This window comes from Chrysoperla carnea, chromosome 1 (genome assembly GCF_905475395.1).
Source record: "Chrysoperla carnea chromosome 1, inChrCarn1.1, whole genome shotgun sequence".
Taxonomy (NCBI): Eukaryota; Metazoa; Arthropoda; class Insecta; order Neuroptera; family Chrysopidae; genus Chrysoperla; species Chrysoperla carnea.
In genome coordinates this window covers 114,719,270-114,745,356 of record NC_058337.1, presented here as the reverse complement: position 1 = coordinate 114,745,356, position 26,087 = coordinate 114,719,270, and the positions used below count along the sequence as shown (strand labels likewise).

The window sequence follows — 26,087 nt, the reverse complement described above, 5'->3', positions numbered from 1 at the left end:
TGAAGTTATTTTTCTAGCTCAACTTGAAAAGTTTAAATTTTTTTACTATGGAATGTAGGGATACTCTCTACATTCCATATTTTGTATATTAAATTCAATAAGTAAAATAACCTAAAAAAACTATAAAATTTGATATTATTGAAATTAATTTAAAGAAAATTAACTCAATTTTGGTTCAGAAATTTAAATTTCGTACCACAATTTAGACGAATAGGAAATTATTGTTATAAAAACAAAAGAATACAAAAAAGAAACAAATAATTAGTAGACACATTGAATATTTTTGATATCTTAATAAAAAATAAAATCATCTTTTTGTTATTTTTCGTTAAAAATAATTTTAAATATATACACTTATTTAATTTCAAAATAACCGGTAAAGCAGATATGACGTAATTTATAAATACGCGCATGGTTTAATTTATTACAATCAAAAAGTGTATGTGCGTGAAACATACTTCCCGTGAACAAGCGGCGCAGCTACATTTTATCCAACACAATATCCTCTTGAAATCCTCTAGCCGCTAGCGACTGCCAGTAAGCTGTGAACTCTTGGTCTTGTAAATTGTGTAGTAGTGTTGTCTTGAGTGCTTAAATAATTAATTAAATATAACAAATAAAAATGAGCTGGCAGGATTATGTTGATAAGCAATTATTGGCCTCTCGTTGTGTAACGAAAGCAGCCATCGCTGGCCATGACGGAAATGTATGGGCAAAATCGCAAGGATTTGACGTAAGTAATATTACACTACTTGATACCGGTTTTATTCATTTTAACTGTAAAATTCAATATAAAAATTATATATAATCGTTAATTATACGAAATTTTTCATTAAAATAATTATACCCTAAATCATTTAAGGGTTGGGCATTATACAAATCCTTTGTTTCTTCCAAATGAAAGAAAATGGAAACATTGAAGAATTCAGTTTTAGAAATTTTCTAAACAAACTTTTTAATTGAAATATAAATTTTTATTAAATTAGCTTTAAAATTTTAACGAACTTTTGATAATAATTCGTATGTGGACAGTTTTTTTTGACTTTCCTTTTGGACAGTTTCAAACAAGATGGCCGTCATGCCGGCTCGTGGGCATGAGAATCGACGTGGTTGAAGATATTTACGTATTAATCATACTTTTTAAAAATACATCACATTCTTTTCTTACGAATAAAAAGTTAAGTTTAAGAAAAGATTTAATTTTACCCGTGAAAATACTTTTTTTTTATAAATTGAAAATCGATAATATTTTTAATATGATTGGGGTGAAGTTAGCCCCGCCCATGTATTTTTATGGGAATTTTCATGAATTTTAACTGAAAATATTTTTAAATAAGATTATTTAGCAAGTTTTTTTCCACGCAACTTTATATTATAAAATTCTTTTTTAAATTATTTTTTATAGATAAAAAAATACGTTAATTTTTTCTTAATGTTTTAAGCCTACGTCATGGCTGTGTTCTTATGAGTCATAGCTTTTAGTTGGAAGTGTATATATTTTAGCACTAAAATATGCTAAGTATGCGAAGATTGTACAAACAAATTTAATAAAATTCGAAACGGTGTCTTGTAATTAAATTGCGTGCAGTCGCTTATTTATTTTCAAAGAATTCAAGCTAATGTGATAGTTTTATATTTCTCGAGAAATTAGGCATTGAGTTTTTCTCAAAAAGAGATCGTATTTTATTTTCAAGTGAATTTGTTTGTCAAGCCTTTTAGCAATGAACATTCGATAAAATTCTTTTTTTAGAAATTTAATTGGAAAATATTAATGGCTTTTTAAAGTAATCAGCAAATTTTCAACGATATAAATTAATCAAAAGATTGATAACAGTGTTGTTTAAAATTATTATTGTTTTTTCCAACAATAAAACGCCTTTTAGTTTTATGCTGAAAGTAAAATTTATTAATAAGAAGTCTTATTTCATTCATATTTTCAATGACATGGACGATAATTGATTTTTCATAAGTGATCTGTTGCTTTTGATTATTTTATAAGTGGGTTTTCTTTATTTTCACGTAATATAATCACACGAGCGGGGGTGGGGGAGGTAGATAAAGGGGAATTAATTTGATTTTGATGCATAATATACGTTATTTGTGTATTGGTTTTAATATATATATAGTAGTAGCCTTCACCTTGGTGAATATAGCGTCGAGCAACGAACCATATGAAATACACGCAATTCATTCATTTTATCCTTGTCTCCTCGTGTTATTCGTCCTCAGTATTGCCGCTGCTGTTTTGTGTTGTAACTTCGATTCTATTTCATTTCACGTCTGACTTGTGTATATTATGGAAAGAGATATATCCGTCGTTTTGTGTAAAATGTACTCGGCTCTCGGCTTCTGCCATTCACAAAATGTGTGTCTGTTTTGAAATGAATCAACTGAGTTTCCACCAGATCGTTCATATAACGGTGTACATCGAAAATGAAAAAAGAGATGATTTCGAATCTATTCAATTAATTTTTGCATAATGATGTATGTTTTGAAATTATTCGAAGTGGAAAATTTAGCATACATTTTTTTAAACGATTTAACAATTTTTCTGGAGATTGATTATTTCAGAATTGATGACTATCTTACACTTACGAGCAGTAAAAATAGGGTAAAGTTGGATAATATGCATTTTTTGCACAAAAATTAATTACCGGGTAAAACGGGGTAACTAGAAGCAGTACGAAAAGTTGTTCTATCGGCGATAAAGTTTCTAATAAGTATTTGCGACAGAACTATTGCACGCATTGACATCCTTATTGACCAGACCATATGGGCGCTGTCGAGTAATAATTTTATTGATACTCGATTTTATATTTCAAATGCCCTATTACTTTTTTTTGGATCTTGCTATTTTCATGGTTAGGTATTTTTAAAAACTGAAAAAACAATCTGAATACATTTCGGATTATGGAATGTGAATCTTTAAGATTTTTGAATACAATTTTGGCTATATTTGTTGGACTGAAAATAATTATAATAATTTTGAAGCAGTAATTTTTTATTTTGTTGTTGTGTATGAACAAGGCTTCTAAAAATGACTAATTATTTGTGATAAAACATTTCATTTTTGATATTGGGGACGAATTTCTTCTGTCTGTTCATGATTCCAGCATAGTAGTGTTTCCGTTTGAGTGGAAATATTTCAATAATTTATTATTTTTTTTAAATTCATGGGAGTGATATTTGTAATTTTTAATTTGATAGAGGAGTCGTTTGTCATATGTGATATGAGAAGTTTACTGAAGTTATTGTTCTAAAATTAAAAATATTCTTGATTGCAACTAAACCATAAACCTTTAAAATTTATAGCACGATCTCATCTATCTAAGATCAAGATTTAAACTACGTTTTTGCTTTAGTTTTCGCGAAATTATAAAAAACGGGCAGATCAGTCTTTCCCAAAGGCTGCTTAATCATAAATGAAGCTTGTTTATGCTAGTTGGTCAAGGCTTGAGCCCTTAATAAATTGATTAACTTGACAAAAGGAAGCCATTCACGAAGTTTCAAGTATGTACCTATTGATCATTTAACAAAAAGGGCGCTGTCCCTGTACCTATTGATCATTTAACAAAAAGGTTGCGTTCGTTATGAGGGACATCCTTTACTAATAAAATTGATCATGTTTTTAATTCTAAATATTTGTTGATTTTTATCTCAAACCTGTTGTTGATTTTGGCAATACAATAAGATGATTAAACAAAATCAACTTTGAAGTAAGTAGACTTGATAATAAGCAGCCATAACTATTAACTTTTTTTGTATAAGGTCAGATAACATAGCCTTAAGATCAATTAGCACAATCTTTAATAATAATATCATAATAGGTTATTGACCCTTAAATTGTTGATTGTCTTTATTTTATTTAAAAACGAATTAATGATTGAAAATATCATTACTTTTTTAACTCTTGGTGGTTTAAGTCATACAAAATTTAAGTTTTTAGCGAAAAAATTTTATAGGAAATCGAAAAAATTTGAAACTTTTCACATAGTTATACAAAAACATTTTAAGTCACACATTGAGCAATCAAGAATCAGTCTTCTTATCGCAGTCAGGGAATTTAAAGGAAATCATATTTACCAAGAGAGATGCAGACAATACGACCGTATTAGACAATCAAGAACCTCTAAAATAAAAAAATAAACAACTTTTGTTTGAAACATTTTTTTCGTTAACATCGCTGTTGTACTGTGAGGGCGCAAATTGGGCTCGAACATTATACAGTATGTATTTTATGTGAATATCGGTTATGTGTGTGTTACACCACAATCGTGTCATATTTATACGACTGTGACTATCAAAACCTTTTATAAATGGTATTTCATCAATTAACTCAGTCAACTGTTTGTTTTCACTTATTTATTATTTGCGTTTCGCCTGATATACAGCTGGTTGTTTGTTGTGTTAACTGTTAACTGCGCGATCGTAATTTCGGAAAGCCAATTGCGATCCTCAATCTGATACTAAAGCTTGAAAATCAGACGTCATTGAGTTTCCTATTTTCATTAAAACCTGAGCAATAAGCAAATTTTTTAATAACTTTTATTCTAATTAATATTTTTGAAAAATTATTTCCTGAGGTTCCTTTTAACGACTAATATTATGCGCTTTCAAAGTTAAAACCGCAGAAATTATTGCTGAAAAACCGTGACTGGCAGCGTTAAAACAGTTAAATTCTTTATAAGAAATTAATCCTCTAAATTTCGCAAAAACGACCTTGGTTTTCGAATTCAGTCAGGATAATCACATTCGGCCAGGAAAATTTACTCAGCGGCCGTACTACATGATCATATTTTTATATTTTTTGTTATTGTTTTTGTATGCTAATTAAGAATTTTAATTAGAGAATTTTATTTACTTAAAAATAGCAAAAAAAAAATTAAAATTTTACTAACCAATATCCAATAAATAAAATAAATATTGAATAAAAAAAACAATTCACGTAAAGTAGTCGGTCGCACTCAGTATGTATCAATATCAATAACATGTATTGAATATAGTCGCGTCGCGGTGCTATGAATCGTCCTTGATCTACTTGGAAACACTATTATAATGCATTTAACATACAACAATACAACAAATATACAGATTGTTACTCTCGCACACCTTAAATAGCCGGGCATTTGTTGAAATAGGAAATCGATGGAAATTGATGTTAGAATTGAGAAGCTACAAAAGAATCGGCGAAGCTACAAATGAATAAATGGGCGCTTATCAATCGCTATTTTCCAGACTTTAGTTGTTATTTCTTAAGGTTGACCTTATCATTTCTTTAGAGTGACAGAAATTCAGATTGACGTAAGAAGCATTAAAATCAGACAGCGCGTTTGATCTTTAGAGCGCCACAAAGGACCTAAGATGAAAATGATCCGTCGGCGAACTATGATAATTGGTGTATTCTTGAATTTGAAAATCCTGAAAGCTCAGTAGTTTACAAAGTGGAGGAAAAAAAAAATTTTAACCGGCTCAATTCTTTCCAATAATGAGTCTGATTGTTGTATCGGGTTTTTTGATTTTTATACCATGTATATGAAATATACCAAGGTATAAAAAATATTGATGCTATGAACAAAGTTTGGTATATGTGTTCATAAAATCACCTAATTAGTCCATTTCCGGTTGTTCTGTCCGTCTGTCATCACGATTACTCAAAAACGAAAAGAGATATTAAACTGAAATTTTTATACCGTGCTGGGGACGTTAAAAGTGAGGTCGAGTTCGTGAATGAGCAACATAGGTCAATTGGGTCTTGGGTCCGTAGGACACATCTTGTAAACCGTTAGAGATAGAACAAAATTTTAAATGTAAATAAAAAATAAACAACTTTGGTTTGAAACATTTTTTCGTAAACATCACTGTTTACCCGTGAGAGCGCACATTATGCGCAAATTGTAGTATTATATGGGTATATCAGTTATATGTGTGGCATATATGTATGTGTAATGTAACAGAGTAATCAACACTGTCTATACATGGTATTTCAACAAATAACTCAGTCAACTGTTTGTTTTCACTTGTTTTAAATTTATTTTATTATTTTCGTGAACCCTTCTAAGGTATTGGGGTATTATAGGAATAGTGCGTTAAACAGAGAGTGTGGGATACCCTGTATTAACAATAAAACAAATATATATTTAATTCAATAATCAAATTGTGGTTTTTGTGCGCAATATAATTCTCAAGATTACAGTTTGATTATTATTGATGAATGTGAATGTGTGGTTTTTATATAAATAAATTTATTGATCTAATTTTAAACGATATTGATGATTTATTTTTAATATTGTCTCTTCTATTTATGTATTTTTAATTTGTAATTAACTTATTTAAGTCATTTGGCAATTAATCAGAATATTACAAGGTAATTGGGTGAAGGTCTAATTCAATAGTTTTGACTTGTTAATTATTTTTTTGGTTTCAAGGTTGCAACCAAAATCTAAAGAATCGTAAGGTTTTTAAAGTTTTAGTTTTAACTTTTGGGGTCGCTAAAAAGACACAAAATTCAAGTTCCTGGTTTTTTTTTGAGTAAAGAAAAGATAGGGTCTTGGTATTATTGGTCTTGTCGAAGTGATACTATCTATATTGGTCTTGGCCTTGATTTGAAAAATTTGTGAAAAAAGACCATGATTGTAAGAGCGAAAGTAATTTTGCTCATCTCTATTCGACACACGCCATATCTTTTTTTAACACAGTTTGTAATTTCTAACAAATGTCTGTTTAGAAAAACGTACTCTATATCGACAATCGACAATCGACAAATGTCCACAGCCTTGATATGTATTGCCAACGCACGTCCGGATGTTTATGTTAATTATTTAATAAAAACAGATGAATCAATCATTACCTTACAAATAAAATTCATGATAATTACGTGTAAAAATTTTCAAACTACTTAAATGACTAACAACTGAAAAATTCTAAAATTTCTTAAAATTCGATAATGACTCAAATTCTTTTTTTTTTTTAATTGTTGGATGATCCTTGATAATAGAAAGACAACATCAAAAAACTAATTTAAAAAAATCAATTCTGATGAATATTTGAATAGACAATTTTAATAAAATGACAAATATGACGTCATACCATATATGGTATTTATTTACTTTTTTTTAAATGATAATAAAAAAAAATAAATGATTCATACAATCTGACTGAAAAGTATGAGACACATGACCTTGTTCGATTTTCATTTTCCTTGCAGCCATGTTTCTTTTATATAAAATTTTCTTGTATAAAACCAAAAATAGAGTTTTTATTTTTATGTATAAATTTTTAATAAATTTTATCCAGTATTTTTATTGATGAAAGTAATGGTAGATTTTTTTTATCTTGTAGAATGTTTATTTTAAGAGTTTTACTTAGATTTTAGTTTTCGATTTTATAGAATGGTATTTTCTATTTTATTACCGTTTAGTCATCGTTGGAAATGAGTCACGTAAATCTATGAAAAATATATATTGCTAATATCGTGTTAAAATGAATTTTGATGACAAGTGAAAATTTGTGTTTCCTTCTTCTTAACTTTTTTGAGTTTATTCCCAAAAAAACACGTTTGTCATGAAAGAAAATCGAAAAATATCTGCCAGCATTATGCTACTTGTCCGGGCGTTATGGAAGTTATTTGCCAAGCGGCAGAATTTTTGTTCAGTTTTTACTTGCTTTGATTTATAGCAATTTTCGGGATTCTCTCACGCTTGATTTCAAATTACTGTCATACTGCCAGTTTGCGATGACTGCCACTATTTTTCCATAAAAGTACGTTTTGTAACAGGTAAATCGCACTTGACTTAAACCCCACCTCTCCAAAACCGCCACAAAGTAAAGTGTGCCACTATTTTTCCCGCTTTATAAAAAATGGATGCTTTGATTTACCGTTGCTTCCAGACGATTAGGATCAACTTTTTCCCCCAGATTTCTACACCCCTTTCTATCTCGAAAATGGCCGTTCTGCAATATGTATGTCCTAGGAGAGAAAATGCTCCACAACGAGTCAGGAGGTTATTTACTACGCGGCAGAAAGTTAGGGTTCATGAACTTTTTTGTCGAACTTTGTTTTGTCGAAAAAACGCCTCAATCTTACATTTGCTATGATAGCATGCCAGAGCAGCCATTAAGGGTGTGTTTCGAAGTAATGCTGGTTAGGAAACATTGGTATTGGATTCTATGAAGTTTGAACGATCTTTTAGTAAGACTGTGATTTTCTTACTATCCAACAGATAGTAGTGACGCCAATAGATGCCATGCTTGTATGAATAAATACTATGACTTTGAGTTAACATTACAAGTGATATTCATGGAAAAGCTAGTTCCACTAAAAGTGCAAAATTTGGCTGAAGGCGAAAATGGTTGTCATCTCTTGAATATCGGAAAACTAATTTTGCAATGTGACAACCTTTGCTTTAAGAAAAAATTAAAATAATTGGATTAAACTGGGTTTCAACAACCGTTGCATAAATACATGTATAGTAAAAAACCATTGTTATTTAAGAAATACTGTTCGAATGTATGAACAAACTATCTAATATTAAATACCATTTTTCTAATGGTCTAGTCCAGGAATGGCGAACCTTTATGTATCAACTCAAAAGTTTTTATTTACTACAATCGCGTTCTTTCATAATATAATATTTTATAGTGAACTTTGTAATTGGTGGCGAGCCGAATATATTGTGTCGCGTGCCATCAATAGTATTTTCAAGATAAATGTTGACGTCACTAGTCTTTTTCTGCGATTCGGGCAAATCCGCTTCTAAAGACAAAGTAACAGTTCAATTTGCAAGATAAATATTGCAATATATGTTCAAATCAAAGCTGAATAGAATAATAAACCTATTATTTTCTCAAACTAGTTAAATTCCTAGATTTTCTTAGATGATAAATTCATTTATAAAATTAGTTTAGAAATTTTAATGAGATCCAATTATTATAATAATTTCAACTAACAATAAATATATTTGTCAATTTTTCAATGACTAATTAAAATTTTTTTGTTTAAAAAAAATAAATAAATAAAATCAAAACTTTAAATGATTTCGTTTAAAAATAGTTATTGTAAATAAGGTTATTTAATTGAGGTCATTAAAATTCAAAATAAACTTCACTAAATACAACAAACATTCTTACAACAGTTAGTGATAGTTTTAGTGTCACTGCAAAAATAAAAATGTATATAAAAAACGATATTATTTTTAAAATTATCATAATTTATATGCGATAAATGTATTTTTAATGGAATTTAAATTCTTCATTACAACATTACATTTTTGCATTCATTTTTAATTATATTAATTTCACTAATTTTTCAAAAATAGTGATCACTATTTTATAATCAACTTTTTTTTTCTTCACAAAATCGAATTTTAATCCAAGAAAATGTTGATATTCTTATAATCGAATGATTCTTGTTGCAGTAGAAAAGTTTGTAGGGCAAAGGAACAATGTTTTTAAAAATTGAAACTAAAATGAAATGTATTTACTTTCGAAGATAAATGGACTTCAAATGCACTGTTTTTAGTCATTACTATACACATCTAGGGGAGAAATTTGTGGGTAAAATATGTGAGAATCGAACTTACGATCACTTTCTGATCGGTAGGCACTGTGCCTTTGAGCCACCTGATCTAAAACGTATATATATAAAATGTATATATATATCCGTTTTTAATGCATAGATTTAAATTATCGAATGTATTCACGTTGGTCTCCACTCTTCTTCAGTCTATTCTGCAATTATACAGCGTGTTAATTTCAAAAGTATCCACCCTTAACAACTCTTAATCTGATGTGATTGTTTTGAGTGAAAACACGTTGATCTAGATATCGAGGGTGAAGTTCAAAAAAGGTACCTAGAAAATTTTAGGTTCATTCCTTCATCCTTCGCCACTCGAACTTTGAAATTTCAAACCATTTTTTAACTTTTGACTTGTTTTCACAAAAACAATATTCACACCAGGTCAAGAGTTATTAAAAGTGGATACTTTTGAAATGAATACACTGTATAGAATATCGGATGTGAGTTGTAGAACCCATGCGCTATGTAAGCCATCTTGGCCGTTTTTATCATTTATTTATTATTATTTCAAGATTATGTAAAACAAGTTTCAAATAAAAATCTTCATTAGAACGGAAGTTGTACCACGCGCCTCGAAAAAAAGAACGCTCAAATCTTCCACGATTTCGACTGATTGGCTTATTTGATAAGTCTACGTTATTTTAATATAGAAGTCTAAATGCGTGGAATGACTTAAATCAGTTGAAAATATTGAAAATTGGATTTTTTGACAAACTGCTGTGGAACTTTTCAATTGTCATGATTTCTTTTTATTTTTTGAATGAAAAAATCGGTTGAACTGTTTCATTTTATGATGAATGAAAGCACAGTTTTGAGAAAATTCGTTTAAACTTTCAATTAATTGTTTGAACTTGTCAATATTTGCTTCTTCTGTCTGCGGTAACTTTATAACGACTGCGAATTTAAAAAAAATAATTGGGGTAGAATGGAGGTGCTTTCGGGAAACGATGGCTGGCAGTGGCTTCATTTTCTTTTTGTGATAATTTCTTGATTTTTATAAGCAACATAAAAAAACCTTGAAATCAAGTAATATTTTCTAACGAACAATCAAAGATTACTCCCACGAAAATTAAAGAATCTGGCGTTATAATCTACTACTAGTATGAAACCAACTTAACATAATTATATTTAAAATAATTCATTCTTAAATTAATAGAAGATAGAAATATAAATTAGAAAAAGATAAAAAGGTAATAGAAAACAATAGATAATCATGATAAAAGTAAAAGTGATGCGTTTTATTATTTCTTTATTGAAAGATTACTCGATCGTAAAATGCACGCAAATTTTATGTAAGCAATTATTGCTTAGTGTATTTTTATCAATAATAACATAAACTGTCTGACACCATTTTTATCTATTGATTGCTAATCCCCTTGCGTGATATACCAATAATTTTTATGATCAATTTTTATTAGAAAATTTTGTTACTTTCTTGAATGATTAAGATTGAACGATATTTTGTATCTTGGCTTTCTATTCATGACTATCGTAAAGCAATTACGGCTAATATTAGTACATGCAAAGATTGGTTTAATTCTATGATAAACTTTGGGATCATGTTTAAGTATTGGAGCAAGAACTGGCAATGTTAAGAAATAATTCAAGGCGATTGCATTTGGATACTTCTTTTTTTATTAATATAAGGTGGGGATCCGTGGCAATCTGGCACTTATGGGCGGTTAAGTTTACTGCATTTACTCGGTGCTCGTTTTCGAACAAATCTGCAGAAATTATTATCAAATAATTACATTTTATTTGCTATACAGAGTGAATCGCTTATCGGAAAAATCGAGAAATATCAGTGAATATGATTGACCGGAATTGATATGAAAATTAGAGAAATTTAAATAATATCAGACAAATCTTGGAAACCATCCAAACAATAGAGTGAATTTTTATGTTTTTTGTTTTTGATTACTTTAGACGATATTGAATTTTATCCAAATCTTTGATTTAATTTTTTCGATGTAAAATGGATGACTTTTTGAATTTTAGTGTGTTTAGGAAAAAAATTGTTGTCCCCTTTTTTAGAATTTATGGAGAAGAGAATAAATAATTTAAAAAAACTATAAAAAAAAACGCTTTTGTAACAAGCTGGACTAAAAAGTAGAAAATAATTTCTATAAGTAAAAAAAAAAAAAAAAAAATATCGTTTGCCTATTAGATAAATGACTTAAACAGAAGTGACTTTATTAAGGTTCAAATTATTCTATAAAACCAAAAAAAGAGACAAATAATTTAGAAATTTTGTGTCATACAAACACACTGAAATATAGAGAGAGTGGAACGCTCACTGCCTATAGCGCTCAACGAGCGGTAAGTGAGGACGGTGCAGCATGATTCGGGCGGGTATACATGCTTCTTTCTAACTCTTCTGCTTATGTTCATTTGTCACATATCTGTCCTGTACAATCATACAGCTTTATAGTCAGTCACTTTCAAATTAGACTGTTGTACGAGAAAGACATGAACACCCGTCTCTTTCCTTCTTTGTCTCCTCGCTGCCAGTAGGATAAAGATAGTTTCAGTCTCTATATTCCAGTGCACAAATAATACTGCAAAATATGGAGGGTAGAGATAAGGAGAACCATCTCTGCATATAAAAAGTGTCCATTTAAAAGCAGCAAATAAGGGTGGCCCCGCTGTAACAAAAGTGTAAGTTTTAAAAGAAGTGTTCAAAGTAATGTTACACATGATTTACGATCGAATAATCTGTATACTTCGATTAGATTACTCCAATCGGTACACTGCCATGACCCCTTACACGGAGACACGCAGGAATAAAGATCTAAACAAGTTGCTCGAGTAGGATAGTTAACACCAAACAACTTCTGCTACACAAACGCCTTTCTGGTCAATTTTATAACTGTTATTTGCTGTTTTCACTTTGAAATAGTGCGTCTTTTGGACTAGGAGTTCTTTGAATAGAACTAATAATGTAAGGTAAATGCGTTCGATTTATAGTCGTAGTAATTTAATATTGTACCATTCATACTTATACCCATAGAAGTATAAAAAAAATTTAATTACCGGTGCAGGTACACTCACACATCGATAGGAGTGAAGTAATTAAAAATGCAAAAGCAATTATTTTTGTTGTAATATTTATGTGAAATATAACCATATCACTTTTATCATTCTATTAAAAATGTACCAATAACAAGAGAGGAGGTCGATCAATAAATATATTTAATACATATGAGTATGTATCGAATTGTGGTATGTGACTGCCTAGTATGTGGGTAGTTAAAAATGGCAACAGTATTTTTGAATGTGTTTTAATATTAATAGTTATGAGATTTCTTTTTGAATCTTATTTTAATTTTTAAAACAGTGTATTTACTAATAAATCGTTCGTGTACTTTAACTAATATTTTTCGTTATATCTCGTGAGATAGACGCTGAAATGATGCTACCTGTCTGAATTGCGTCTTCAAAAAGACCTGGTTTCATCATTATCTTTGATTTGCCTTCTGGTGGAAGTGATTATCGATCCTTGTAAAACCAAGTCTGTTTCTAGTGGAATAGATTGATCTGCCTGAATTGTGCTTTAAGAAAGATCTGCTTTCATCACCTTCGATGTTTACTACCATCATGATAGTATCGGTTATAATCGGAATTTAAACCTCCTAATTGAATTTAAAAAAATAATTGTTGAAACATGGCTATTAATTTAGATTTCCATTCTATCTATGATCAATCTATTTATATCTCTGGCGTAAATAGAAACACACTTATTTATAAATAAGCCATATTATATTTTTATGCATGAATAGATCGACAAATCTCAGCAATATTTACGACTATTAAGAAAATTTTATTTCTTTTAATAAAATTAAAATGTGAAATGCATACCCGTTGAAAAACTTAATTGCATCTTCCTTAATTATCTAAACTTTCTCAACTCAATACACTCTTGGAATGCTATTTGGTCACGCAAAAAGACAATCAAAAAAATTCCCAATACTTCATAAAACAGTGTATCTGATTTATCAAGGCTTCTACAGGTGCAAAATAAAGTTTTCATCCTCTGAGGAGGGTACCCCAAATGCTGGATTGTTGTAGGATCTATAGATGATGTAAACGGCAGTTCTATCCACAAAGACAGAGCTACTTTTAGTACTTTTTACTTCAAGTAAAATGCTACTTTTTACTTTTTAGATACTTTTTACTTCAAGTAGAATAGAGCATTTAGGCTACGATAACCGCTGGCTTCGGGTAGAGTTTGGAATAAATCATTTCTTTCCAAAGTTTTCATTGTAAATTAACCAACTGAATTGACAGAATCAAACTTATATTAATTACCATGATTTTCTTTTGTGCATTTCTTATTCTAGATACTTGATTCCATTATAGATTCAAGTAACAGAGAATATCAAATTCGATGAGATAAAGTGGTGGTAGAAAAAGTTGCATCTTCCTAAATAGAGTGATGTCAGATAAACATTTCGGAGATCGCGATCATTCTTTAAGTCACTTACGTTCTTAATGGCAACAGGGTTTTCATGCAAGTAATTCTTACGTTTTGAGACATAATTTAACATAGATCAGAGGATGTTGAAGATTGTTTTTGTAAAAGTTGATTGTTAATAAATACGTCATTATTTAAAACAATAAAGAATACTTACTATATACTATCATTGCAGATCATACCATATGGTGTGCGCGTGTACTACTTTCAAGCTTACTTGTCTGTTGTTGAGTTGACTTCAAGTATTATTATAATCTTAACATAAGTACATGCATACTTACTTACATTTAAATGTAAGTAAAGTCGACCTAATAATAATATTTCTTGTGTTTTAAAATCATTATATTTATTTATCTCAATCACCTTATGACTTACTTCTTACTTTTTATTTTTTTTTTTATAATATAATAATTATTACCATTTATAAAAAAAAAAAATTTTTATGACATTGAAAATTTGATTTCATTCATTACCATATTAGTTAGAAGGTTAATTGTTTATTTTGTTGAATCATATGTTTCAAGTTCATATCATAGATAATATGGAGGAGGTCAAACTGTCTTGTTGTCTGTGTGTGAATGAGTGAACAGGTGAGCTCGATTAGAAAGTGGTTTGTAAAACATATTTTAATGAATAAAATTGATTAAAATTTAATGAGAAATATGTTCCTGGAAATATATTTTTCAGAAATTTTAAATTCTCCAGATTTTACTGTTACTAATGCCATTCAAATTATAAAGTATTCATAGTAAAAAAAAAACCAATTACCCGTTGCAAGATAACATGGTTTAAGCAGTCAAATGCTTATTGAATTAAGTATTGAGATCGTTGTCTTAAGAAATATTTGCTTGTTGTAAGAACATCATAAGTTTTCCATTGTGAAAAACTCGTATAACTCGTAACTTCCGAATCGAAGTCAAGCGAGACAACGAGACCAAGAAAGGCGAGAAGTCGCTGTCCCCACCTTGTGGACGAATAATCGTCTATTTTTTAGTTATTTCGGGAACGGAAATCTTAACTCGCACTTAAAACATAGCTAAGAACACTCTCCATTAAATTACCTTTCAAGCGAAACAAAAAAATCCAAATTGGGGTCATCCGTTTAGGCGCTACGATGCCACAGACAGGCAGAGACACACCGATCAATTTTCATTCTATGAATATTTCATATTAATTCATCATTCTATGTTATCAATTTTCACTATAAAATCTCGGTTTTTGGGTTCGTAATAAAGGAAAAGTGGGGAAATGCCACCGATTTTAACGAAACTTTTTGTAACGTGTTTATAGAATCCCAAAGAACATTCAGCCAACTAAACCTAGTCATAAAAGTGCATAGGATTCCAGCTGGAGTCATGTGTAGTCTTTTTATTTTTGAAATGCTTATTTTTTTTTGTCCTAAAATTGTCATTTAGAAGGTATTTTTGGTCGCTGAATACGAATACGATGTCAGATTACACGAGTTCTGTCTTGTATTCCAAAAATCGTGCTATTTTTCAACCGAAATTACACTTTTTGGTACAATAACGGAAAACTAAATATTTATCGTCCAAAAAGTATATCGCGATACATACATAATTTTTGAAGCTTCTTCCTAATACCAGAAAATTGGTCATTTCTTATACCGTAGATGATTAGCCGTCTTGATATATCGACTGAGAATGTTATTTGTTTTAAAATAGTCGAAGTATGATTTGCATTGAACTTGAACCCGGAAACAAATAAACCATATCAATCGGTACAATACCCACTTTTGAAAACGGATATCAATGAAATGCACTTATTATGTCCAGCATACATGTAGTTGTAATCAATAACATATACTCGCTACAAAAAGTAGATTGACCATTTACTGTACATACTGTTGTTTTGTATCAGATAAGTAGTGACATACTTTTTCTATTAAAAGAGGAAACATTCCACTTAAGATGACGCCGTTGTCAACCAGTTGGCGCTCCCCTCTCCACATCGCTTCTCTCAAAGATTGCGTCTTAAAATAAAATTTTAACAAAATTTACATTTTATAAAAAATTATACTGCATTGAATGAAGTTAGTTGCCAAATTTTATCAAAAAAATTACATAATTCAAACAAATTTTTGATTTTTTATTCGAACTAATTAATAATGTAAGGTCATTCACCATTATTTAATAATTATTCAGAATCATTTAAAATGTTAATTTATTATGAATAATAATTAATTTTGATGTTACAAGTTGATCTATGGAATGTGTCTTTGTACAGAAATAAAAAGATTGTAGACGTCGTGTAGACAAAGGAATTGTAAGTCAAGGGACAGGCGTTGTATTTGACAGTCATTTCAAGACGACTGGAAATTCGAGTGCCTGTTGAATGTTGCCAAGGTCGTGTCTATCATCAATTTGAAATAATTTACAAGGTTTTCTAAAATCTCGAATGTGAAAATTTTCGTAATGGATAAAGTTTTTTGAATCAACAGTCTCTCAAATTTAAGCCTTTCTGAAATGAATATCAAATACCACGCCTGGCCCTAGACTTAAATGAGGAATAAACTGTTTTGAAAGTAAAATATATTCTGTATTTTTTACGCTTAGATACGTTTACAAGGGCAATCTTAAAACTGTTCTTTTTTTGTGTAAAAATTTATTGCATGTAAAAGTATTGCTTGCAACTTTATTTCAATGTTTAAAAATATTCTACTTTTGATATTTTTTACGCTTAGATACTTTTACAAGGGCAATTATTTTTTTGGTGCTTTTTTTATTGCACGCAAAAATCTGGCTTGCAATTTTTTTTTCAAGGTTTAAATAATTTTCATTTACAATAAAATAAAATTTGTAGTTGAAGCATGAGTAATATTGATATGAACGGAATTTTTGGAATATAAAATTTCACAATGAATTATCAGAATGATCACTGGTCTGGAAAATTGAAAATTAACTTATATTCAAATGTGATTTTTTCAATGCCACGGTCTAACAGTAAGACAAATCAAAAATCGAGGGAATAAACCCCAGAAAAAGAAGTATATCTGACTTCTATCTTAAGCATAGTTCTGAAAATTGTAATAAAAGTTGAAATTGGCCTGCGAAGTGGACACGGGAAATGACTGGTCGATTATGAGGCATTACTTTTTGCCCTTGAAATATTTTTTTACATTTATCGCAAATGCACTAAAATACAATGGTTCAATTATTTTTCTATTCGGTTTTCCACATGTTTTTAATTAATACTTATTTGCAATAAGTAGCACAAACTGACAACTCTGATATGCAACAAGTTTGTATTTGAATGGGCGTAGCCCTTAGGTAGTCGTAATGATATTAAGCAAAGGCGATATTCAAAGCTGCCTTCTTTTAAATTATGGGCACATCTATTAGAAAAAACCGCATCAAAATCCGTTGCGTAGTTTTAAAGATCTAAGCATACATAGGGATTAGGAACATACAGATGGAAGCGATTTTGTTTTGTACTATGTATTGATAACCGACTCTCTGACAGTGTCAATTTTGGCCCGATGTTCCACTAAAGACAGGTCGCTTTGTTTAATTATCGCTCTTGATTAATGTTATTCGACGACACAGGGCTACTCCACCCAAATTTTACACTTGTCACAAATAAATCATTAAAATGTATATATTTTTTCAAGCCCATTAATTGAAAATGTGAGCTTTATGTGAATATTTCTGTTCGCAGTTTCCCAATCAAAGCAATTCTATTGTAAATATAAACGAAACTATACGTTTTTATTGTCTATTGTTGTGATTATGTATGTATAATGTGTAGTTTATTGAAAGTGAATTCTGGCCTTGAGTTTACGACCACCACACGTATTTGTTGGTGGGAGTGAGATAATATTAAAACAATTATTTTGTGACAATTTGTATCAATATCACATACTTTTTTTTATTTTATGAATACAATTTCGTTAAACATTTGTGTTAAACGCTTTGAACGCTAATTAAAATATAATGCATATTGTTTAGTTATGCAAATAACATTGTAATTAATTTTTAATAGAAACTTTTATTTTATAAAATTTTATCGTTTGCATACATTTTACTCGTTTAAAAAACATTGGGTGTGTATATGGTCGAGAATACGTAAGAAATCCGGATTTTATGTGGGTTACTAAGATGAAACTTACTGATTATTAATCTTCATGTGATAAGGTACCAAGTAGTGAACGATGATAATATTATTTATATCAGTCTGCTAGCATATACTCCTTGCCGAGAAAATAGTAGATAGATAAGCTTAACTGTCAAGTATTTTCCAAGTTAAACCAACTTCAATTTTGCATTTTCATTCTGATAATCAAGAAGCGATTTTTATCGTAAATCCAAGCGATTTATATTGCAAAAAGCCATATTTAGTTATGCAAAATAACTTGCTGCTTTGTTGCTGCGATGTTTACCACCTTGGGCATCAGGTACCTCGAGATCAATTCTGTGGCGATATTCGTGTTTAGCGACCCCAAAAACCCTTGGGTAACAAGTTTGGAATCATTTTCATCACTGTTAATCGAATTGTGAACATAGTATATTTACGGTTAATTTAAAATGCAATTATAAAATGTATATTTATGCAAATTGCATATTTTTAATTTCTTAATAATCAATTTAAGTCACAAAATTTCCTGACGCTCTAACAAATCAAATGCCGAAAACCGCATTCAATTCTGACTGACTAAATTTTTCGAACTTCATTGCATCGTTTTTCCGACAATATATTATACACAATCTGAGAATTTTCAAGGATGTCACATGAAGACATTCTACTCATGAGTGATGCATTGCTTTGAAGGCGTGCACGGAGCACTTAAGCGTGGTAATGGGTCGATTGCGTTGACATCTCTATAATTTATTACCATTACACAATAGGTACAATTAATTACTTAACAAAAAAAGAGAATTGACTTTAAATATAATTTACGACTTGACTCTCACGTAGTTCTTCTTAGCCCAACCCTGAAACTTCTTTAATTTTTAAATATTTTTCTTAACTTAATGTTCGATAGTAAATAAAAATTATTTTCTAATTGTTACAGGTATCAAAAGAAGAGTTAGCCAAACTTGTGCAAGGTTTTGAAAAACAAGATATTCTCACGTCGTCAGGAGTCACATTGGCAGGGAACAGGTACATTTATTTGTCTGGTACAGATCGAGTAGTACGAGCTAAACTTGGTAAAGTTGGTGTTCACTGCATGAAAACGCAACAAAGTAAGTTTTGTTTACAAATTTCTACCTCCTTAAAATTCTTCAATTTTAATTTAAACAATTTTTTTTTTTTAAATTACAGCTGTCGTTGTATCCCTTTATGAGGATCCCATTCAACCTCAGCAAGCGGCCTCCGTAGTGGAAAAATTAGGCGATTATTTACTTACATGCGGTTACTAGAGGTCAGTTATCGAATATTCCTATGAAAAAAGTTTATAAAATAATTTTATTTATTTATGTGTGTGTATTATGTTTAATTTTGGAATAAATAGATTTTTAATACGAAAATTCAATGTAGTCTATTGTCTTGTAGTACGTTAAGTTTACTATTGCAGCCTAAATAACGAGTGATTTCTAATAATTGATAGTTATTAAACAGATTAACTCTATATCATGATTCATAGCTTTAAAAGATGAAAAGAAAAAACTTTGATATAATAAAAATGATATGAACGATTGACATTCAACCCAGACTAGAAATTAATAAATTGGTTATCTTATAGTACAATCTAAAATGTCGTAATACATGGACTTCCTTATTGTGATAAGAAGTCTCAATCGAGAGTAGTGTTTCTGCTTTTGTTTTTAAAAGAAAATATTAAATTGCAAATATTTTCCAACTTTTGGAAAATCATTGAAAAAAGTACTGCATAAAATAACATAAAATGTATTAAATGTAAAAACAACTCGGCGACCAAAAGTACGATTCTCGTATCCTGGGTTGGATCATATTTATATTATAAAGTGGATTGTAATAATCTAAAGAGGATCAATTGTCCCCAGCCCTTAGCTCTCGAATTAAATTGAGCTGTTCAAGAAAAGTTTAAGGGTGTGAACCCAAAAAATTTTTAATTGAGATGATAAAAAAATTACTGATTCAAATGAAGTGAGTTTAAGTTCTTAATGCAAAAGCTAGCACAAGAGAAAATTGAGCCAATATTTCTTTTTACCTTCTCGTGAATCACGGATAAGCACAAACGTTAAGCGTGTTTGCCTTCCAACTTCGAAACGCTTTTAATTTTTTGTTCTCTCTTTCGAAAATTTGTTCAATCACGATTATTTCACAGACAGTTCTGTGCCTTCACTAATGGAGTCCATCATTCCTGCTTGATAAAATACTGTAACGATCCGGGATAATTTTCAAAAAGGCTACTATAAGTCGAAAAACAAAAAAAAATCAAAATTAGTCAACCCCTCCTCCTCGCCGTGCCCACGGACCTTACAAAAATTGTTAACAATTTCGTTTGTTGTTTGTTGTTGACGAGGGAAAAATTTCAGTTCAAATTCAGTTAATTTTTATTTTTATTTATATAAATCTGTGTTTTGGATGAAACGATCAATATTTTTTAATCTCTTGGTACTTGGATTAAGTTGATATATTGCGTTTGTCAATCAATGTTTTATCATGGTATTATACAACTCTCTCCCGGATGTATGTGGTGATTGATAAGAACACACAATGCTTGTTGTGTTGTGTCATAAGATGGTTTTGATTCCATTACCACAAACAATGTTTTAATTTTTTAGATTACGATATGTAGTTATTTTCAACGTTGTTAGTCGTGATTATGGTTGTCCGTTAAGTTTAGTCTGGCTCACTGCTGTTTATTATATAATTGTCCTTGATAATTGAACTTGAGTTTGACTGGGTGTGTCAGGAAATGGAATTAACTGAAAAGCAAAAAGTCATTTTTGAAAAACAAACATGCTAAATAGGTGGTAGTATATGAAAACCAATTTCTGTAGGATAGAACAAATGATAATGTGGACACTTTCCTCTAAAATCGAGTGGTATTAATTTGTGTGGCGGGTTATTTGGCGCATCTGACATTTTATCACTTCAGGAAGTAGCTTTTTATTGAAAAATTCGCTATATCTCGAGAACGGTTTAAACTTTATTTACAAAGAAAGGGAGTAAAATAAAAACATGATTTTTATGAGATACTTTTTTCTTGAAATTTTTCCTTTGTGCAGAAATTATATGAAGTAGACTGCCATAGACTCGAATAAGTGATCAAATTTTAATATCAAGGGACTACAAGTTTTTGTTTCCTCGTGACTTTGCACTTACGGACTATCCGCCTCAGCACGAAGAAAATATTTGTTTCGATATTTCCTGATACATCCTGTACAATAGTAAAAAATAAGAAGACAAATATAAAACTTTATAAAAAATGAACCTTGAATTCGATTAATCAGAAGTATCTATTTTTGATAGAATATAATCTATAAGAAAACAAACAGTGGACAGATGGACACGCAAAACTAAATCTGTCAGATTTCAATCAGCAACAACTTAAAAAAAGTTTTATTTTAATTTTATATTGATAAAAAAAATAGTTCGCGACACTGAAAAATGTGATTAAGAAAAAAAATTAACTAAATAATTAATTAAAAGTTTATTGTCCTGTATAATTTTTAACAAACCACAAGTTTTAATTGCGGCGAAAAATTTACTGTTATTAGTTACTACTACGGAAATTAAATTCCGATTTCTTCTTGCGATAATATTGGTTGTATTATTTCCTTTTTGAGGTATCTGATCGATAAGAAATTTACTGGAATTTTATAAAATTATTAAAAGCAATTTTCAAAATATGTAATGCTTTTCCTCATTCGAAATCATTTTGATGATTAAATAATCAGTACTCTGTGGGAGATTGTTCATTTGTGATAAGGTGCGATGGGAAATTATTTTCTAGCCTGTCTATCTGAAAATTAAAATTGTCTGATCGTTGACACTATGAGATATAACCACACCCTTGTCTGCAATTTTAATTGTTAACTTGATTTAGTAGACAATTTGGCAAGTTATCAAAAAATATGATGAGTTAGTTAATTATTTTCTCTATACAAAAGAGTTGTCATTATACAGTTGAACCTAGATAAGGAACTTACTCTTACTCGCTTATGGCAGATCAGTCAATTATTGTCGCTTCCTTCCTTATAAATTCGAAAGTAACTCTCTGTCTGTATTTATTTATTGCCAGGATAATATACATACATACATACATATAATACTCTATATGTATATATGATACGCAATCACGCCTAAACTACTGAACGTATTTAAATGAAATTTGGTACAGAGATAGTATAGAGCCTGAGAAAGAGCATAGATTACTTTTTAAGCGAAAAAAGGCTGTAAAGGGGTTGAAGGAAGTGTGCTTCAAAGATAGTTCTGCATCGATTAAGCTCAAATTTCGATACTAAATACAACCAGTTTTTAAAACTGTTTTTATCTATTTTAAACTTCGGGGGGGGGGGTGGAAAAGTGGTGCGTGAAAGGGGAGACGAACAATCGAATATTTTCAAATATACCCAAGTGGGGTATCAAATAAAAGAACATGATGTGTACATTAAATAACTGTAACCCCGATTTGAGGAGGGGGTGAAAGTGGGGATAAATGATCGAGTATTTTCAAATATGCACAAGTCTGATATCATCGGATAAAATGGCATGGCGGTAAATTAATTAACTGTAAGTTACATGAAAGTCAGTTCAGTCGGTTTAAAGTTTTGAACTCTTCGGGGATATGAACTAGGCCACAGCCTTCAAGATGTAGGTGTAGGCCTCTAGAGCACCCGCTCCACTTGCTCTACCCATGGGCCGGTCACGCTGACTAGGCTCTTCTATTATATATTTATTAGAACTGCCTCGATGTATTTTGTTTTTAATATCATTTAAAGATTTCAATAATCCATCGGCAAACTATTTTGGTATTCAAGCCATCTGTATTCTACATACTCCCTTCCTCTACTACAAACGAAATTATCTGTTTTAAATTCAACTTTAATCTGCTTCCTTTTCAAATTATGAATTTTTCCTGGAAGCACTGTCTATATTACAATTCACCGTTTTTTTTTATTTAATTGTTCTTGTGTTAGGTATTGCGTGATACCAAAATATTATCTCCTAAAAGTCAGTACTTCTTAGAGTAGGTTCCCTCCGCACCACCTGACAACCGTGTATTAAATCTTCAATTTTAATAACTGTATAATTTTTTCACTAAATATTAACACGAAAGTAAAAAGTGAATAAATTAAAAGTGGATAAAAACATTTTATCTGATTTTAATTAGAAATATTACTCTAATTAATATAATAAAAAATATATTAAATTGTTTATTAATGAGTGAATTATTGTACTTTTACTTAGCGGCAGCGCTTGGATAATTTTATATGTGGATTTGATTTGTTGAATCGTGACTAAATTGTGTAGGAAAAGTCAAAGACCCATAGAAATTTCTCTCAAATTTTTATTTATTTATTTTATATTTGAAAAAAATTTCTTTGAATTCTTATTATGAAGTGAAACTATCTACTTTCTGAGAAATCAAGGTTTTTTGGTAGAATCTGACTAAATCAGCACGATAACGTTCTAAATATGTATTGTAAATTTCAATTCGCGCATGTTTATATATTTTCTGTACTGGGAGGATCATAATTTAAAATATGGACTGCAAAAAGTATACTAATTAACAAAGATTCAAAAAGAATGGAAAATTGGGTAATGTCGAGAACATACTCTTTTATAATCATGTATTTAATCTTAATCAGTGTAAATATAAATACACTCCTCCCCGCAACGGCTCCCTTCTTTCTCAACGTTTGTCCAATTATTTTTGTTGTACTTTTCTATTAATTTGAAATTATCTTTTTCCAAATTTGAAAATTTTCTTTCTTTTTTGTTGCAGGTAGTGTTACTCGCTGCCACTTCAACTGGGCATGCGCGTTTTTACACATACACATAACACACACACACAACAAAAAACAATTTCTATTTATAAAAAACAACAAAAAAACAAAAAAATAAAAAAGTTGTATTATTTTTTTTGTCAAAATAACAAATCAGCGAAATAAAGCATCGTTGTATCGTCGTGTACATTTTTATCAAGTGTCATCTTTTTAATTAAAAAAAAAGTATATATTAATTAATTAATTAATGGATGGATTAATTAATAACGTGTAATGTCACATATTGATTAATGCAATCCCAGGTCGCGTGTTTTGTGGGATCGTTATTTGTGTATGTTGAGCCACACGTTCACGCAACCCCCCAATATGCTCAATGTGTGTCGAACTGGCTGAGAATTGTGGCTCACATAACCTTAAAACGACTCCCAATAAATTTTTTTTAGATTTATATTATTATTATAATTATTAAAAGAAAAAAAATTGTCGTCCTTGTTTTCTAAAGTATAGCATAGCTCTCTCTCTCTAGAACGAAAAAGTGCGCACACAGATTATTTTTTAAAATAATCAATATATGATGATCTCTGTTCCAAATAAAATGTCGTGCCCTTAATATTATAATTATTCCCTATTTTTGCCCATACTTTAGAAAACAAGGTGTTTATATGACTTGACTATACACTATTATTATTATTATTATTATGGTCATCCCCCCTAAAAAAAATTATAATTGGAAAGCAAATTTGGAAAGAATTTTGTGTAAGCTTTTTTCCTCTACAATAAAAATAATCGCTCTATATTAAATAAAAATGAAAAAAAAAAAAATTTGATACTGAAAAAAAATATATAAACACATTTATTAGGGTTTTTTAAACGGATAAAAAATCTCTAGTCCCCCGCGCAATATATTTTTTATTTCGTTTTTTTTTTTTTTTTTTTTAATTTTTTGGTTTGGTATCTTTTTTTTTTCTACTCTCCGGTATTAATACAAACAGCCATCGACATTCGTTTTGGTAAAAGTTCCAAGCAAATGTAGAATTTCAAATTAGTTTCTTTTTCAGCCTTAGTTTGATGAAGTACTCTAATTCCTACCTAAGATTGGGAAAGAAAATAATTTTGAACTTGGAAACTTTTTTGTTTAAAAAATTTACGTGATTTTAGATAGTTTTTTTTAAGTGTTCATTCCTTTTTTGAGCTTGAAAATTATATATATATATAGACCCGATTATGGTCGGTAATTTTTTTTTGAATTGTAAATGTAAATTTTTTTATAAATAACATTAATTACGCGCCTTTTTCTCCCCCCATCTCGTGTCTTTTTATGAATTTTTATCTTTTTTCCATTCGGTATTTTTGTTGTTGTAGTGGGAGGTGGAATTGTTTTGTTAAGTTTCATGAGTGTTTACGCCATTAGTCTGTAAAATCGTGTTGAGCTATGACAAAACAGTGCTGCCACCATTATAGCAACAGTTTATTATTTTTTAAAAATATTTTATTTTTACTTTAATTTTTTTTTTGTTCTTAATTTAAAAAAAAAAATCAAAAAATTGTACTAATATTTGAGTAGCTTTGTAAATTTTTCTGATAATTCGCAAGGGAACCTCCTGTGTCTATCTAAAATAAAACATAATAAATTTGTATTATAAATGAAAAAGTTGAGTTTTTCTTGTTTTGTTACACCTGTTTGTTCAGTTTTTATTTTCAGAGAAAGTTTTGATTCAAAATTATCCCAAAATTGAGGAAAAAAATATTTGAATTCCCTTTTAAACAAAAAAAGGCCAGATTAATTATCTGAATTAGGCTGAATGGTCCCCAGTAACTACTCCTTGAACCATTTGAGACTGTTCAAGAACAGCCAAAGACAGAAGTTTACTTTTGGCGTACACATTTTAAATTAGAATAATTATCAAAGAATGGAAGATGGGGAGAAGGTGAGTATTATCGTTTTTTTTCCTGTACGTAGTGATTACTCCTGCAATAGATCCATTGATAAGTCTAAATAATAATGAGGTTTCTCCAAACCAGTGTCTTAATTTTGAGTAAATGCGTCATTTTAGGAGGAATTAGTCTGTGAAGGGCAGTTATTAATATAAAAATGAATCTACTTGAAGAACTTTATAATCAGTTGCTGTTTTTTGAGTATTCA

The 26,087-nt window shown here is 29.8% G+C and overlaps 1 protein-coding gene across 1 annotated transcript; it reads left to right on the top strand.

Annotated features, from left to right (window-relative positions):
* The first annotated feature begins 513 nt into the window (after positions 1 to 513).
* On the top strand, positions 514 to 25,595 carry LOC123305279 (profilin). The gene is made up of 4 exons (XM_044886953.1): positions 514 to 733; positions 19,078 to 19,249; positions 19,329 to 19,428; positions 23,944 to 25,595. Exons 1-3 carry the CDS (start codon positions 623 to 625, stop codon positions 19,424 to 19,426), a joined length of 381 nt encoding a protein of 126 aa, XP_044742888.1. The 5' UTR covers positions 514 to 622; the 3' UTR covers positions 19,427 to 19,428; positions 23,944 to 25,595.
* The last annotated feature ends 492 nt before the right edge of the window (positions 25,596 to 26,087 follow it).

Excerpts from the sequence above, each read along its gene's own strand:
- LOC123305279 (XM_044886953.1), top strand. The coding sequence starts at position 623 with ATGAGCTGGCAGGATTATGTTGATAAGCAATTATTGGCCTCTCGTTGT. Across the intron at positions 734-19,077 it reads CAAAATCGCAAGGATTTGAC|GTATCAAAAGAAGAGTTAGC; the intron begins GTAAGTAATATT and ends TAATTGTTACAG. Across the intron at positions 19,250-19,328 it reads CTGCATGAAAACGCAACAAA|CTGTCGTTGTATCCCTTTAT; the intron begins GTAAGTTTTGTT and ends TTTAAATTACAG.